The sequence below is a fragment of the Xyrauchen texanus genome, chromosome 17 (assembly GCF_025860055.1).
Source record: "Xyrauchen texanus isolate HMW12.3.18 chromosome 17, RBS_HiC_50CHRs, whole genome shotgun sequence".
Taxonomy (NCBI): domain Eukaryota; kingdom Metazoa; phylum Chordata; class Actinopteri; order Cypriniformes; family Catostomidae; genus Xyrauchen; species Xyrauchen texanus.
The window spans coordinates 12,798,737-12,817,014 of NC_068292.1; the positions used below are offsets into that span (position 1 = coordinate 12,798,737).

The following is an 18,278-nucleotide window of genomic DNA, read 5'->3' on the forward strand; positions in this document are numbered from 1 at the left end:
TCTCTGTGCTGGTGCTTGGGCAGATAAATACCTGTGCGCAATCCGCGCAAGCAAAGGAAAGCGGTCTTTGTTTATGCGACCGTAGTCAAGGGGATTGTCGCTTCTGGCGTAGTTCAGCTAGATACGTCTAAAGTTGTGGTGTAGCAGCACTAGTTGTGGCACTGCTGTGGATCGGGGCGCTTTCCTGTAGAATCTCTTGCTTTACTCTGTATATATATCTCTTGAAATTTCTGCTGAACAAACACTGCAGATCGCAAATTTGATGTCCTTATCAGAAACTTTGAAGAAGTTCCACACCGCTGACATGGTCGGCCTTTGTTGGGTAGCGCTGTGATAAGGGCTAGATCGATCCAGAGTGAAATCTGAGCACTGAGGGGCGGGGCGAGGAGGTATATATTTTCGGCCTTTTTTCTCTTTCGGCCGAAAACCGAAAGTGCCATTTTCGGGCGAAAATTTTCGGTGGCCGAAATTTCGGTGCATCCTAATATATATATATATATATATATATATATATATATATATACACACACACACACACACACACACACACACACACACACACACACACATATATAGTATATAAATATATACAGTAAACATGACATTTTTGTCATTATGTCTATCAGAGATGATAGGCTTCGTTGGAACTCTTCATTTATGTTAATTCCTGTGGAGAAAATGAACAGGAAAAATACTTCCAGAACAAAGTCCGCAAACAAATTGGGAGACAATGTGCACTCTATAGTGCTTGTGACCCGGAACTAAATGGTGTTACTAAATAACATGAGGGCCGATGGGGGTTCACCTTCTCTGAGCAGGCAGTGTCTCCACCTGAGCCAATGGAACTGGGAGAACTGCACTCGCTGATTGATTGACAGGTCTCAGAACCATCAGAGGAGGCAGAGCTGGAGGTAGCCTATGGCATGCACAGTAGATGAAAGACAGAGAAAACAGCACCAAACACAGAAACAAGTTCACAAATACACACATGTAAGAAAAACCAAACACAAGAGAAAGTGATCAGAACACACACACACACAGCATGTACACAGTATAAGGACAAAATGTTTAGACACACAAAGAGAGAAAGAGACAGAGAAAAGAAAAGAAAGCGAGAGGTTAGAGGCTGTAAAATAATTAAAAATGGCAAAATTAAACAAAAAAGTTTTAGAGGTTCCACAGGAATAAGTATGCCAAATCTAAGGCCTGTTTCACACCGCACACGCAAGCATCGTGTAAGTGAAGCAGCAGTATAACTGGAACAAGAAGGCTTGCATTGAGCTTTCACGCTGATAGCGATCCTGCTGCGTAACAGAAATGAGGTGTTATACAGGAAGTCATGAGATTTGTGGGTTAAACTGAGGTTACTTTTAATAACGGCATCAATTCTTAAATGGTTACCGGGAGTTGGGCACCGAAAATTATTACAATCTTGATAGCCAAAATATCGATTCCTTTGATATGGGTGGCATAAAAAATATGTACTGCTTTTGTGTGCGGTCTGAACCAGGCCTGAAGCACAAAAAACAGTGACACCAGTTTTATTCAGCGAGAGTCAAACTGAGCCATAAGCTTTGACTAATTCAAGTTTGTCAGATTCTTGGACTGAGTAAATCTGAAAAGGCAGACAGGGCGCATGAGGGGTGTAGAGCCACAGAGAAAGGAAGCTGCAGAACTGCTAAAGTGCTTTCCAATTGAACGGGGTAGCCATGGATGTTGGAAGCTCTGAGACCATGCTGGGGCCTAATATAGGGGGCCACTCGATCTTGGATGATGACATCACTAGTAAAGCATCCGAAACCTCAAATTCCGGCTTCGCTCAGCCCCGACACAACTTTGCCAAGTGGAATTGTGGTCAGTCTCTCAAATGCTCCAATTTGGGTGAACTTAGTCTCACCACTGTTTTGAACCCATAGTAAGGGGAATTTAGTCATGTTTCCTCAGGCACCAATTAAATTCTGTGAATTTGTAGGGTATTTTCACAGAGGATGAGCCAATTAATTTAAATAATTTCAGAAACTCCAATAAGCTGCACAAGAATTAGTAAGCCAGTGATGGTGGGAAAGTATGACAAAGCAGGTAAAACATTAAAACTGTCGACCAACTCCTCCTCTTCAACCAACTCATTCTTTCTGTAAATATCCTCCAGTTGTTAAACCCTGCTTATTTCTTAAGAGGGGATTAATTCAGCAAACTCAGTAGGACTTCTCGCAGCAACAATTTAGAGGCACCTGTTCAACTTGTTCTTGCCCAAGCTCAATTGGCTATTGGAAATTAACTGGAATGAAGTGGAAATGAACCACAGAGTAAAGCCCCACACCCTGCTGTTGGTTTCTTGGACAGTTGACCGACACCAACAAAAGACTCGAGTCTAAGCTGACAATCACTTCAGGTCACTTTAACAATGGATGTGCAGAGCTGACAATCACTTCAGGTCACTTTAACAATGGATGTGCAGTTCAAAGCAATAAAAAAGACACTATCTTCCTTCAAGCTCTACCATGACATGAGGAAAAACACTTTTGTCTAAACTTTTACATTGGGGTCATTTGTAAGAATAAAGATCATTTGTAAGCAATTAGAAAATTATTTCAGCTGGTTGTTGATAATTCAGCACACATCTACAAGTTAAGCTCTTACCTGTGGAACCGATTCAGAGGGCATGGGGGACGGTGACTTGGACTGGAAGGCATCTTGCGAGATGAAGCCAGAATCATGTGAAGAGATACTGGAGAGGCGTGCAGGGGCCTGCTGGGGCAGTGTTGAGCTGCGATAGCGATAGTGTGGAGAAGGGGAGTGAGAATGCGACCCACTGGATCTGGAGTCACTACTGTTCACACTGTTCAGACTGCTGTTAGAAACAGAACCGGAGTGGAGGGGGCAGGGCACAAGCAGGGAAAGGGGACAAAACAGAGAGGGGAGGAGACCAGGAACCATTAACACTCCACACAAACCCAATGCAGCAGGCAAGGACAAACATAAATCAAACTGTAACAAAACCAAAGTCAAACCAAATGTGAGATGTGAACACATCAAAATCAAAGTCAACAGAACTGCTCCTTCCCTTTAGGACAATCTTAATTGGTCAACTAGATTTTTACATTTGACATTTTTACAAAAACAAAATGTAAGTGGTCTTGCCCATGCAGGTGGTTGTTGAGATGGGGATTGCTCAGGTTATTAGGTTGCAAGGTTATTAGTGGTTTTTAAGTGTGTTGGCAGGCAGCTTCAAGGATGTTTTGCATGGTTGGTAGTTGCTACTTGGTTGCTAAGCTGTTCAAAGTTGTTGTGGTTGCTAAGGTGTTTTGGGGTGGTTGGTAAAGTGTTGCTACATGGTTGCTAAGCTGTTCAAGGTTGTTGAGGTTGCTAGAGTGTTTTGGGTGGTTAGACGATTGTTGCTACTTCGTTTCTAAGCTGTTCAGGGTTCCTCTGGTTGCTTGGGTGTTTTGGGTGGTTGCTAGAGTATTGCTACATGGTTGCAAAGCTGTTCAAGGTTGTTGTGGTTGCTAGGATGTTTTGTGTGGTTGGTAGATTGTTGCTACTTGTTGCTAAGCTGTTCAAGTTTGCTGCAGCTGCTAGGGTGTTTTGGGTGGTTGACAGTGTTGCTACTTTCAGTATTTGCTAAGCTGTTCAAAGTTGTTGTGGTTGCTAGGGTGTTTTGGGTGGTTGGTATATTTTCACTAATTGGTTTCTAAGCTGTTCAAGGTTATTGTGGTTGCTTGGGTGTTTTGGGTGGTTGGTAGAGTGTTTCTACTTGGCTGCTTAGCTGTTCAAGCTTGTTGTGGTTGCTTGGGTGATTGTCGTTACTTGGCTGCTAAGCTGTTCAGGGTTGTTGCGGTTGCTAGGGTGTTTTGGGTGGTTGGTAGATTGTTGTTACTTAGTTGCTAAGCTGTTCAAGGTTGTTGCGATTGCAAGGGTGTTCTGGGCGTTTGGTAGATTGTTGCTATTTTGTTGTTAAGCTGTTCTAGGTGGTTGGTAGGGTGTTGCTAATCGGTTGCCAAGCTGCTCAAGTTTGTTGCAGTTGCAAGGGGTTTTGAGTGTTTGGTAGATTGTTGCTACATTGTTGTGAATCTGTTAAAGGTTGCTGTGGATGCTAGGGTGGTTTGTGTGGTTGGTGAGTGTTGCTACTTGGTTGCTAAGATGCTTAATGTTGTTGCAGTTGCTAAGTTGCAGTTGATAGGTTGAATTTAACAAGTTCATAACAGATTCAACTGGGTCAGTAGGAGGTCATGCTATTTCAATGTACATGATGGATTATCCAGATTTAAAAAAAAAAAAGAATAGTAGATTATGACCAGAGGGGTCAGAGAAAGGAGAGCTCTAGATTAATAGCAGTCCAATGATGTTATAGAAGACAATTACAGTATGACCTGATTTATATTTTTAGCTACTTGCTCTAAAATCAGAACACTTGGCCAGCACTTCTCCAAAAGTGTCTGACTATCTAGTGGGTGGGGGGCTTATTGCCAAAGGGAAGAGTATAATGGTATAACACATCAACATAAGAAGTGACAGAGAGCCAGAAGCCGTGCCAGCAAGCACATTTATCATGCTTGGATCTCCTGCAGGCGAGTGCATTGTGGTCATTAAGAAGCGTGCATTTGTCACTTGAAGCTGCAAATACTTGCCAGATGCATTTTGTGATCTGACTGCTGTTGCTTAATCAGAGTGAAACTCCAACAGCGGGCCAGACACAATGCAGCGTCACCACACAAACTGTTTCTAATGAAACAGTTCAAAAGAGAATATGACGAACGATTCACACAGCTGGACACAGAGAGGGCCAGGGGTTTTCAAACACATCAAATATTATGAGCACTGTCAGTTCAGATTTATATTTCAGCTTTCTGTTACTGAAATCGGTATGATAAGTGGATTATCATGCTTCCTCTGAAAGACACTTCACTTTTTAAAAAGTTATATTTTAGATGTAAATGTATACAATGTATAGGTAAATTTTATATATTATGTCCTGTATCTGGTCACCATTTCTTCTTACCACGTTTTTCTTTTCAATCACCTTTTTGCCTTTACTAGGTCATTTTAAATGGTACTGTAAAGTAGCAAATAAATCTAGGTGCAAATATAGAATGTGAAGAATTTGGAACTGACACAAGGCAGAGCTACTGTTAATCAACAAGCCGGTACTGTCATCTCAAAATGGACAAAATCTGACAAATTATCAGCCTGGCCAATGTATTTATCCATCACTAACAAATGCAACACCAATTTTATTTATTTAATTCATAGTTGGGAAAAAATATCCCTCACAGGCTGTGTAACTGTGTAACTTCTCAAGCATATAGGCATATTCACACTCATATCTCATTCTGCACATATATTTACAGCAAACTAGGACAAACTCTTTGACCTTTCTAGATAAACATGTTTTTACACATCATGCAGGCGGTAACGTTCCAACACACACAAACATTAGTATAAACATATCATGTGCAGAGAACATGATTATTATACTCGAACCAACAACTTTCTTCCCTAAAATTAAGCTACCCTTAAAAATGGTTTACCAAATGTCATTAATATGATGCTGTGTAGGAATATGCAAATTTCTGAATCAAAGATATTCACATGCAGTTCTGTTTCCTGCCTCTCTGGCAACAAAAGCTCACAGACTCATTTCATAAAAACATTCTAAGGGACACAAACAGGTAACACTAGGAGGCGATACAAAGACATAATTCAAACAGGCTTTTATCTGCAGAGTTAACCAGTTCATAGCTCTCTCTCCATTAACCAGAATGTTTCAATGGAGTCCTAAAAACATCTTTACATGAAGTGCTACTGGAATCATGAGAGAACAGTTCTAAACTTTAGTTGACACTTACCTGCACATACTAGATTTCCTGGATGTAGTGGTACTGGGAGAGGATGGAGGAGTCTGATAGGACCAGGTGTAGTCGGAACCTTTCAGATCGTGTATGACCTGTAAGATACACACACACACACCAGAAATGTTAACCAATCGAAGCCATTTTATATTTGAGCTTCTTCAAAGGAGGTACTCTTTGCATAGACTGCAGCTCTGCAAACTGTCAGTCAACACTGTCACGCATTACAAAAAAAATTACAATTTGTTAAATTGCAGCAGGACAAACAAAAACATGGGAATCTGACTAATACAGTGAGTTTGAGCAAAAGATGTCAATCCGAGGGCTTGCTTGCCCCAAGGCCTTCAGCACTCATAATGCAATGTAAATACACTGATCAGCCACAACATTAAAACCACTGACAGGTGAATTGAATAACATCGATTATCACATTACAATGGCACATGTCAAGGGGTTGGATATATTAGGCAGCAAGCGAACAGTCAGTTCTTGAATTTCATGTGTTGAAAGCAGGAAAAATGGTTAAGTGTAAGGATCTGAGCGACTTTGACAAGGGCCAGATTGTGATGGCTAAACGACTGGGTCAGAGCATCTCCAAAACGGCAGGTCTTGTGGGGTGTTCCCAGTATGCAGTGGTTAGTACCTACCAAAAGTGGTCCAAAGAAGGACAACCGGTGAACCATCGACAGGGTCATGGGGTCAATATTGTGCATGGGGAGCGATGTCCAATCCCACAGAAGAGCTACTGTAGCACAAATTGCTGAAAAACTTAATGCTGGTCATGACAGAAAGGTGTCAGAACACACAGTGCATTGCAGCTTGCTGCAAATGGGTCAGCATAGCCGGCGGTGGACGGGTCTGCATGGGCATACTGTCTGGTATGCCCATGCTGACCCGTCCACCGCCGGCGCCTAGAATGGGCACGTGAGCATCAGAACTGGACCATGGATCAATGGAAGAAGGTGGCCTGGTCTGATGAATCACATTTTCTTTTAGATCACGTGGACGGCTGAGTGCGTGTGCGTTGTTTACTTGGGGAAGAGAAGGCAGTCGGATGCACTATGGGAAGAAGGAGGAGGAGGCAGTGTGATGCTCTGGGCAATGTTCTGCTGGGAAAACTTGGGTCCTGGCATTCATGTGGATGATATTTTGACACATACCTCCTGTTGCAGACCACGTACACCTCTTCATGGCAATGGTATTCCCTGAAGGCAGTGGCCTCTCTCAGCAGGATAACGCACCCTATCACACTGCAAAAAGTGTTCAGGAATGGATTGAGGAACAAGACAAAGAGTTCAAGGTGTTGACCTCGATTCCGAATTCATCTTCCGAAAGATCATCTATGGGATGTGCAACAAGTCTGATCAATAGAGGCCCCGCCTCGCAACTTACAGGACTTAAAGGATCTGCTGCTAATGTCTTGGTGTCAATTAATACAGGACACCTTCAGAGGTCTTGTGGAGTCCATGCCTCAACGGGTCAGAGCTGTTTGGCGGCATGAGGGGGACCTGCACGATATTAGGCAGGTAGTTATAATGTTGTGGCTGATCGGACGAAGTTGTCTAGTTCCCAACTATGCTGTTCTACCACAATGGAGAGAGCAGATTGCTCCTGCAATCACCACACTTATGACACATGAGAACTATGTTTTCAGTGAAGTGTATTCTACCCTGCCCCAGAAGACAGTAATAGTAACAATCACACTGAAACTCAAATATTAAAATAAACAGTAGTCTGATGGCTGATCTGATAAAACTGGAATGTTCCACTGAACATGAGATGTGTTGACACAGTATGTTATTATAGCATCTTTAAATGTAAATCTACAACAGGTCTATTAAAACCAAAGTACAATAGAATAATTATTGTTTTTTGACCACATGACCAGGCCTGGTGGAATTTGTTTCTGCAACTTTCATGCAATCCCTTAGGGTAAATAGCACAATGGTGATAGCTCATGGCTCGCCCTTAGCGGTTATCGAACCAGCAAAATTGTGGATACTAATCCTGAGTTAAGGGAATGTTCTGAGTGTAATACATGCTGAACAACAGCATTTGTTGCATAAAATTGATTACCACAAAATTGTTTCTACCCATCCCTCATTTACTTCAAAATCAGGGTTAATGCAAGGCACTTGAAATGAAAGTAAATGGTGTGAAATTTTGGAGGGTTAAGAGATTTTCTTGAAGCTCATAAAATATTCTGTATGCATTTTGGGATGCAAAGTTGTCTAAATCGTCGATTTTGTGGTGGGACTAACATTCTATATGGATGAAATGACTGAAGTTCAGGCATGAAACTCTACATGGCACAAGCTGATGGGTTCTTCGAACTTATCTGTAAACCAATCAGCTGTCTCACATGTTATATGTTAAGCCAATTGGCTTGCATGTTTCAAGCTGATAGGTCTTTTGACCTGTCAACAGGTAGCCAATCAACTTGCATCCTCTCTCTTTGCCTAATATTTAAATTTACTCAGTTTGCAAGTGAGTTGGTATCACTACATCGCGCTGATAGAGTTTTTCTCTGAAATAAACCTCCACCCCAGCACCACTTGTCTAGATCTACAACATGGAGATTGTATGCATGTATAATTGTGCAGCAGCATGTCCTACCACATGCTCGATGCAACATGTCTTGTGATTTGCTAACACAGTACGTCTGTGTATTTTCTAGTAGTAGCAAGTCTTCATACTTTACTAAGATTCTTCAGCTGGTTTAAGACAATGGCCAATTGTCCAATTAGCTCCATGTGCACAAGGAAGTAATGTTACTTCCCTTCTAAGTATACTTGTGCGGACATTGTGCAAATGTTACCATGTTTACGGTAAAAGGTTTACCGGCATTACATCGTCATGCCAATGAAGTTGAAATATTGGATATAACTTACATAGACAATGTAAGAAAGCGGTTTAAATACACCACAGTCATGTTATTATGTTAAGTCTTGTGGATATACTTTTGAAACAGTGTGTATTTTAACATTTTGCAAATTGAACTTGTTTAGTTCCATTGTAAGTGCATTAATGAACATGTAAGTATTTCTTTTTTGTTTTAAAAAAAAATAAGAAACGTGTCAAAATAATTTTTTTGTAGTAATCAATATTACAAGAGCACAAAATCTTATTTTTTAGCAAACAAGGAACATTCCAACCACTACTCCATACCATCTCATACAGCCACCCTAACTACAGTTTAATTTGAACATTAAAACACTGCTATTTTTATGTATATACTTATGCAATGTAGCTTTGTAAATGGTAGGTAACATTTTTATAAAATGGTAAAGGTATTCGGCACATGCACATTATGTCCACTGACCTGCTCGCTTGCCGGTGGCAGTTTGTGGGGGTCCATGGTCAAAGACTTCAGGTCATCAGCAATGGTCTGCAAGTGGACGATCTCTCCCAGCATAGACATTTCCTCATCCTGACAGAAAAGACCACAAGTTATGGGGATGAGGCAATAATGACAGAATGTTATGTGAATTATTTCTTTGAGGATATTTATGCTGATATATTGATTATGTAAAGAGTTGTGATGTGATAATCATGTTAAACTTGAAACTAAAAAACTGGTTCACAGAAAAAAGCTGTGGCAAATTTGTGGTGCTTGTGGAACTCCTGAGAGAGAATCTGTATCTTTTGATAGATATCATGGATGAGCTTTGACATATTTCCTGTGTAAATTTGTTTTTAAGAATTATTTGGGGCAAAAAGGCTGCTTACCACCACAGGTTTAAGCATAGATACAAAGGAACAGAATCGTCCCCTCTCCTCGATCAGAGCCTTCCTGACCGCCTGCTTCTCCGTCTCCTCCAGCAGCAGGTATTTATCACTGACATCCTGCATGGCACTGTCCAGCTGTGGCTGGATGTCTCCTCTCCCTGCAACACAGAGAATAACAATCACTAAACATTACTGGATCATTTACATTTTCCCTAATCGCACCATTTCAACCCGGTTTATAACAATTACCCTCTCAAGTCTCATTAAGTTAGGTTTGGCTTTTTAGTATTGTCAAGTTTGCCCATGCTGGTAGATGCTATAACTACAAAAATATTCGTGCAAAAAGCACTTTTCTCCATTGACGTGCACTTAAAAGTAGCCATATGTTGTGAAGAAACATTTATTTTCTCAAAGCAATATATTTCAATTTAATATAGCATATTTTGTGAGAGTGAAAGACTTTTTTGGAGGGCTCTTAAAAGCATGAAATAGTCAGGACAGGACCAAAGCTATCCTCCTACAAGGTGTAAGGAGGGATTCTCAAGTCAACATCTCTGCCCATATTGTCCATTATCCCTGAACTGATCCCAGCCCAGGCCATATTGTCCTGTGCTAAATGTGTCCCGTCTCTTGTCAGTGGTTTGGTGCACCACACCTCAACACAAATAAGTGGCGTGTCTGTATTCAGGGCCCACATACTTTAGTAATGCTCTGCCCAACATGCTAAGCCGCCAGACATGCTGGCAACGGCCCATGTGCCCAGAGCATCCTGAGGACATGACCTGGGAGAGTCAGCTGACCTGTACTCACTGCTCTCCATGACCTTCAACAAGCCGTCATCATGGGCTGAGATGAGCAAAAGTATTAGGAAGTGATGCTGGATAAAATCCAGGATGAGGGCCTCCCTTCAATTTTAGCTTTTGGTCACTGGGTACAGGGAAGTGAGTGATGCGTCTACTGGGTAATGAGGTTTCTTCGACATTTTGGTTAGTTAAAGACGATATGATAACAACTCCACTTCGGTTTCTAAAGAGATCTACATTAAAGTATATTTGTTTTCAGACTCCTCTCCGGGAACCAGCACCTTATCGTGGTGGAGAGGTTTGTGTGCCCTTATGATCCTGAGGGTTGTGTTGTCTGGAGCCATGTGCTCCTGGTAGGGTCTCCCAAGGCAAAGTGGTCTCAGGTGAGGGGCCAGACTAAGAATGGTTCACAATGACTCATGGATAAAACGGCAAAAGGAGGAGTTACCCTGCCCGGAGGAAGCCCAGGGCCCCCGTCTGGAGCCAGGCCCAGATGGAGGGCTCGTCGGTGAGCGCCTGGTGGCCAGGCTTGTCACGGAGCCCAGCCGGGCACAGCCCGATGAAGCGACGTGGAACCCCCTCTACATCCCTTGGGCCCACCACCCATTGGAGGAACCGCAGGAGTCGGGTGCGCTGCCATATGGGCGGCAGTGAAGGCCGTGGGCCTCGACGGACCAGACCCGGGCAGCAAAGGCTTGCTCTGGGGACGTGGAATGTCACCTCACTGGGGGGGAAGGAGCCGGAACTAGTGAGGGAGGTGGAGCGTTACCAGTTGGATCTGGTGGGGCTTACATCAACGCACAGTTTTGGCTCCATCCCCTGGATAGGGGATGGACTCTATTCTTCTCTGGAGTTTCCCAGGGTGTGAGGCGACGGGCGGGTGTGGGGATTCTAACGAGTCCCCGGCTGAGCGCCACTATGTTGGAGTTTACCCCTGTGGACGAGAGGGTCGCCTCCCTACGCCTACGGGTTGTGGGGGGGAGGGAAACTCTGACTGTTGTCTGTGCATATGCACCGAACAGCAGTTCAGAGTATTCAGCCTTCTTGGAGACCCTGAATGGAGTCCTGAATAGGGCCCAGTAGGGGACTCCATAGTGATGCTGGGTGACTTCAACGCACACGTGGGAAATGACAGGGACACCTGGAAAGGCGTGATTGGGAGGAACGGCCTCCCTGATCTGAACTCAAGTGGATGTTTGTTATTAGACTTCTGTGCTAGTCATGGATTATCTATAACAAACACCATGGTCGAACATAAGGATGCTCATAAGTGTACGTGGTACCAGAGCACCCTAGGCCGAAGGTCGATGATCGATTTTGTAATCGTGTTGTCGGATCTGAGGCCATATGTTTTGGACACTCGGGTAAAGAGAGGGGCAGAGCTGTCAACCGATCACCATCTGGTGGTGAGTTGGGTCAGGGGGTGGGGAAAGACTCTGGACAGACCTGGGAAGCCCAAGCAAGTAGTGCGGGTGAACTGGGAACGTTTGGAGGAGGTCCCTGTCCGCGAGATCTTCAACTCACACCTCCGGCGGAGCTTTCAGGCATCCCTGCGGAGGTTGGGGACATTGAACCGGAGTGGGCAATGTTCAAAGGTTCCATTGCCGAAGCCGCAGTGGAGAGCTGCGGCCTCAAGGTTTTAGGTGCCGCAAGGGGTGGAAACCCTCGAACACCGTGGTGGACACTGGTGGTCAGGGAAGCCGTCCGACTGAAGAAAGGGGCCTTCTGGGATTTGTTGTCCCGGAGGTCTCCGGAGGCAGTTGCAAGGTACCGACAGGCCCGAAGGGCTGCGGCCTTGGCCGTGAGGGAGGCAAAGCAGTGGGTGTGGGAAAAGTTCGGAGAAGCCATGGAGAAGGACTTTCGGTCCGCACCAAAGTGCTTCTGGAAAACCGTCCGCCACCTTAGGAGGGGGAAACGGGGAACCATTCAAGCTGTATACAGCAAAGACGGGACGCTGTTGACCTCAACCGAGGAGGTTATTGGGCGGTGGAAGGAACACTTTGAAGAACTCCTAAATCCCAACACGCCCTCTATGGTAGAGGCAGAGCCGGAGGATGATGGGGGATCAGATTCTATTTCCCTGGGGAGGTCACTGAGGTAGTCAAACAACTCCGCAGTGGCAAAGCCCCGGGATTGATGAGATCCGACCAGAAATGCTGAAAGCTTTGGATGTGGAGGGGTGTCATGGATGACACGCCTCTTCAACATTGCGTGGAAATCTGGGACAGTGCCTAAGGAGTGGCAGAACGGGGTGGTGGTTCCCCTCTTCAAAAAGGGGGATCAGAGAGTGTGTGCCAACTACAGGGGTATCACACTTCTCAGCCTCCCTGGTAAAGTTTACTCCAAGGTGCTGGAGAGGAGGGTTCGGACGATTGTCGAACCTCGGATTGAAGAGGAACAATGTGGTTTTTGTCCTGGCCGTGGAACGACGGACCAGATCTTTACTCTCGCAAGGATCCTGGAGGGGGCCTGGGAGTATGCCCATCTCTATGAGTATGCCCAAACGGTCTACATGTGTTTTGTGGATCTGGAGAAGGCGTATGACCGGGTCCCCCGGGAGAGACTGTGGGAGGTGCTGCGGGAGTACGGGGTGGGGGGGTCCCTTCTTAGGGCGATCCAATCCCTGTACGTCCAAAGCGAGAGCTGTGTCCGGGTCCTCGCACGCAGTCGAAGTTCATTCCATGTGGGGTTGGTCTCCGCCAAGGCTGCGCTTTGTCACCAACCCTGTTTGTGATATTCATGGACAGGATATCGAGGCGTAGTCGGGGTGGGGAAGGTGTGCGGTTCGGTGGGCTGGGGATCTCATCGCTGCTTTTTGCAGATGATGTTGTCTTCATGTCATCATCGGTCTGTGACCTTCAGCTCTCACTGGATCGCTTGGCAGTCGAGTGTGAAGCAGCTGGGATGAGGATTAGCACCTCTTAAATTAAAACCGATGGAGTGCGTACTCCAGGTAGGGAATGAGGTTTTGCCCCATGTGAAGGAGTTCAAGTACCTCGGGGTCTTGTTCACGAGTGAGGGGACAATGGAGCGGGAGGTTGGCCGGAGAATCGGGGCAGCGGGGGCGGTATTGCACTCGCTCTATCGCACCGTTGTCACAAAAAGAGAGCTGAGCCGAAAGGCAAAGCTCTCGATCTACCGGTCAATTTTTGTTCCTACCCTCACCTATGGTCATGAAGGTTGGGTCATGACCGAAAGAACTAGGTCACGAGTACAAGCAGCCGAAATGGGCTTCCTCAGAAGGGTGGCGGGCTTCTCCCTTAGAGATAGGGTGAGGAGCTCAGTCATCCGTGAGGAGCTCGGAGTAGAGCCGCTGCTCCTTTGCGTTGAAAGGAGTCAGTTGAGGTGGTTTGGGCATCTGGTAAGGATGCCCCCTGGCCGCCTCCCTAGGGAGGTGTTTCAGGCATGTCCAGCTGGGAGGAGGCCTCGGGGAAAACCCAGGACTAGGTGGAGAGTTTACATCTCCACACTGGCCTGGGAACGCCTCGGGGTCCCCCAGTCAGAGTTGGTTAATGTGGCTCGGGATAGGGAAGTTTGGGGCCCCCTGCTGGAGCAGCTGCCCCCGCGACCCGACTTCGGATAAGCGGTTGAAGATGGATGGATGGATGGATGTTTTCAGACTGAAAATGTTGATTTCTGCTCGGTTTGGCTTTATGATGAGAATTCCTGGAGGGCTGACTAATGGAGATGGTGAATTATGGGGCTGGAAACTTAAACTGACATTTAAAAGAGAATTATAATCCATTTGTACATACTATTTGGATTAAAGGGAACTCTTCAAGTACAATTAAATGAAAATCCTTGGTGAGCACACTTTGGTTTTTCACAATCTATAAATCAGAGCAGAAGGAACCGATTTTGTGTACCACCTCCACCATTTAATTTGGCTTGAGATCTAATATTACTTAGTTCTGTTACATATCTGTAAACAAAATTGAACTTCGATTTTACACTAATACAACACAACATGAAGCAGCGACAACAAGCAGAATTCTATTTAAAAATGTTCAGACGGTGCTTGCCTGTGCGCATTCTGGGTCATTGCTGTGTGGTTGCTAAGGTGTTCTGATTGGTTGTTAGCAAATTGCTATGAAGTTAATTACATTAGAATCACATTACTATACATACATTGTCATATGTATCGTGGCAGTTTCCTGATTAAATTAACACTAGGCGCTACAACAACAAATTAATTTAATTTATTTTCACACAAATTGAGAATGTCACAAAATGCTTTCTTTTAACATCTAAACACCTTTACTATAGCGCATGACTTGTAAGTCCAAACATTTCAAATTTACAGTACATTAAATAACCAACTACATTTATTTGTTTGTTCAAATGCTATCAAATGGCAGCATGATAGTTGCTCGACTGAAAAGAGCGTTGCATTTTCGATACAAAGGACTGGGTCCTGAAGTGTCATAGTAGCACCACAAAATGACATGGTTGCTTTGGAAATTGCGTTTTTCGTGTCACGTTTGCCGTTTATGGAAGCGCAGCGTAGTTCTAGCGGGAAGACTAGCAGCTGTACATCATCACATCAGCCATTGCTTTATAAGTCTGCTCACAATCTATCACATTGCTGTTTCAGTGTGCTAACACGGCAACCTCCACCCACCCCACCACCACCAGTTGAGCCCTGTCCCGCACGGGGGTAGACTCCTCGCCCCTGCCTTCTATCTAAGGCAGGACATGACGGTTCCGGGTACAATTCCCTCGGACCACCGGACGGGGCCTACGCCAAAGAGAGAGACACATTACTTTCTGTTTTACATTTATCAAATAAATGGCATCTTAAACTTCACTCAAGCCTGCGTGTCTTCCCGATAGAAATTACACTATTGTTAGATTTAGGTTTAGCGTTTAAGGTAGGGAGGAAGGTTGAGTTTAAAACATAACCTGTCTGGGGGAACATTTAAATAGCTTTTAGCACCACACAGTGAACATTTCACATTAGAACCACCGTGATACGTGAAAGGAACCATGAAATATCACTTTGCTAAAATGTTGCCACAATCCCATAATTTTCACGAGATCAGGCTGGTGTTCTGGATGACTGCTAGATGGTCCTAAAGAGCCCATCTTTAGGTCCCAATGCTATTCTGGTCCCTCGATTAAACCCCTTCAATTAAAGTCTATCAGTTGTTTCCACTCGCTTTATCAACCTCCAGATGGAATCAGAAGTCTGATTGCTTTGAAAATCAACAGCAAACCTCTCCTCAACAACAAGCTTGTTCATGTTGGTAGGACAAATGGTACAGGATGAGTTAAGTACCAAAGTTTAATATTTAGAATTAGAGGACTTGAAAAATCCCTAACCCTAATTATGAGCGAGAATAATTGTGATGTTTTAAGATCTAAGCAGACTGAGGACCAAACCTATCCTTACACAAGGTGAAAGGAGGGATCCACATGCAAGTTTGTCCCAGAATACAGCTAAAAATAACTGTCCTGCAACTACACAGTACACAGAAACAGATCCAGTGCAAGACCAGTGACAACCTTACAGTGTAGCATAATGGGGCAGATTTGCTTACATGCAGGACAACGGATAGACATATGGAGAGCATTGAACACAGGCTTTGAACAGACAAGCTTGAGGACGGGTGAGATGAAAGAGAGTGCAGGGGAAGGATTAACCAGGGTTAATTAAACACTAACTTGTTGAGCTTTGATTGAAAAATCCCATTAAACAGGAATCACGATGGAGCCATCACTGATATGGCTGTCACATCTCTTTCTCTCTCCCTCTTCCTTGAGAAAGCAACGTCGCCTTGCTTTCATATTTCTGCTGTTCATGCACAACTTGTTTGGGATTCCAGTGGAGGCAGACTGTGTTTACATGGATTTTCAAATGTGGGTTAGAAAACACAGATGGATTTCCAGTAGTCTCGTCTGCTGATTCTGATTTACAATTCGAAAACACTCAACACATGCTTGATAGATCAGAAATACACCTGATCCTCAGCGGCTTCTATTATTTGCTTGGTTTACACAATTTCATATCTCATTTTAATTTCTCTGAGCCAGTAACATGATGTGAAGTTCTTTGAAGTCAACATGAAACAGCAATCACAACTCATTTTACTTCTGTAATGTGAAATCTGAGCAAAACAAAGATATTTAATGAGAAACATTATAGACAGGGACTAGATTTTGTCTTTGAAATAACTAGACTCTTTCCTTTAGAATAACATGGAATGGTGAATTGTTCACAATAAGATCAGGAATGTTTTAAGTAAAAAGGTTTAATTTTTATTTCATGTTGACTTTAATGACACCACATGAAGTGGTTTGACATATGAAGTTTTCTTTCCTGTGTTGACGTATTTCCTATTGAAATAAGAAGTTGGGACAAGACAAATCGAAGGGCTTTTGTTTGTCACAATCTGGCAAAACCATGATTTGCTGCTTGCTAATGCTGGGGTGAACAATCCCATTAATACCATTATTAATGGGATAGTTCACCCCAAAATATTAATTTTCTTACCAATTTCTCACACTTTCTTTCTTCTGCTGAACACAAACAAAGATTTTTTGAAGAATATTTCAGAAGGATACATAAAAGTGATCCATAAGACTCCAGTGGTTAAATCCATATCTTCAGAAGTAATATAATAGGTGTGGGTGACAAACAGATCAATATTTAAGTCCTTTTTATTCTAAATCTCCACTTTAACTTTCACTTTCAGGTGCAAAAGTGAAAGTGGAGATTTAGAGTAAAAAAAGATTTGATCGGTTTCTCACCCACACCTATTATATTACTTCTGAAGATATGGATTTAACCACTGAGTCTTATGGATTACTTCTATGTTTCTTTATGTGTTTTTTGGAGCTACAAAAGGTCTGATCACCACTCACTTGCATTGTTTGGACCAACAGAGCTTAAGACACATTGTTCTTAAAATCTTTGTTTGTTTTCTACAAACACGCCTAGGATTGAATGAGGCTGAGAAAATTATGAGAGAATTTTCATGCGGTAGGGGACATTCTCATTTTATTGCACAAAAATGTACATATGACCCTGTGAATGGTCCATTTACTGGAAAACACTGTCAATTTTCTGCTCAATGTGTATATCTGCTCAAATTTATTTAGTCAACTTTTACAAGTACGCAAGCATATAGATGGCCTCGAAACTAATAGACAGATTTAAAGCCACAAAACCCCAATTATGATTTCATAAAGTCTTTAAAGGGCACCGTTCAAGATAACCAGTTTTAGACATTCTCAAGATAAATGCACCTGTATCCCACAATCACAGTCTTCTGCCATCCTGACCCAGGGTATGACAAACACATCCACAATATTTAATAGGGCTTTCAAGTCATTTTAGTCAAACCAAAAATCTGACCCGAACAAATCACAAGCTGAGGGAATGACAGCTATGTGCTAAACTGACATTTGACCCTTGGACATTTTCACACACAGATAGTATGCAGCCGCACAATAGCCCTCGAGCTTTAAGACAAGAGGGATGAAAGACCATTAAACTTGAAGTTAAGGTGTCCCATAGCAATGTGTTATCGCAGCTGAGTTTAAAGGTGAAGTGTTTAATGTGCACAGACAACAGTAAGCAAGCCATTATCAGGCATTCCCCCAAAAAGTGTAAACACTGTGGCACTCAACACATTTAGTCTGATCTCATGAAAATGACGTGACTGGGCAACTTTTTTGCAAAATGAAATGTCCACTGTGTGGCGATAAAAGAGAGTTAAATGTTCTCCCTAAACAATGGCAGTTTTTAATGTTAATGCTCTATCGAGTTTTAAATCAACGATAGTACCATAAAAGCAAATGTTGAAAAATGCAGTTGCTGAAGCAACCAGGTCATTTTGTGGCACTTCTCTGACACTTGAACTCACGTGTAGATTTGCATATTTTTCAGGACTTG

General features: G+C 43.4%; 1 protein-coding gene across 7 annotated transcripts in view; it reads right to left on the bottom strand.

The window, feature by feature from the left end:
* LOC127657916 (protein MTSS 1-like) overlaps positions 1-18,278 on the bottom strand; it is a 106,545-nt gene that overhangs the window by 17,853 nt on the left and 70,414 nt on the right. For 2 of the 7 annotated variants that reach the window (XM_052146910.1, XM_052146905.1), the window contains exons 7-11: positions 9,579-9,736; positions 9,172-9,279; positions 5,847-5,944; positions 2,641-2,848; positions 806-916 (exon numbers count right to left, since the gene is read on the bottom strand). In XM_052146910.1, the coding sequence (XP_052002870.1) occupies positions 806-916; positions 2,641-2,848; positions 5,847-5,944; positions 9,172-9,279; positions 9,579-9,736 (683 nt within the window). Of the gene's footprint in view, positions 1-805; positions 917-2,640; positions 2,852-5,846; positions 5,945-9,171; positions 9,280-9,578; positions 9,737-18,278 lie in introns of all 7 variants that reach the window. The other 5 variants (XM_052146904.1, XM_052146909.1, XM_052146906.1 and 2 more) reach the window with 4 other exon arrangements.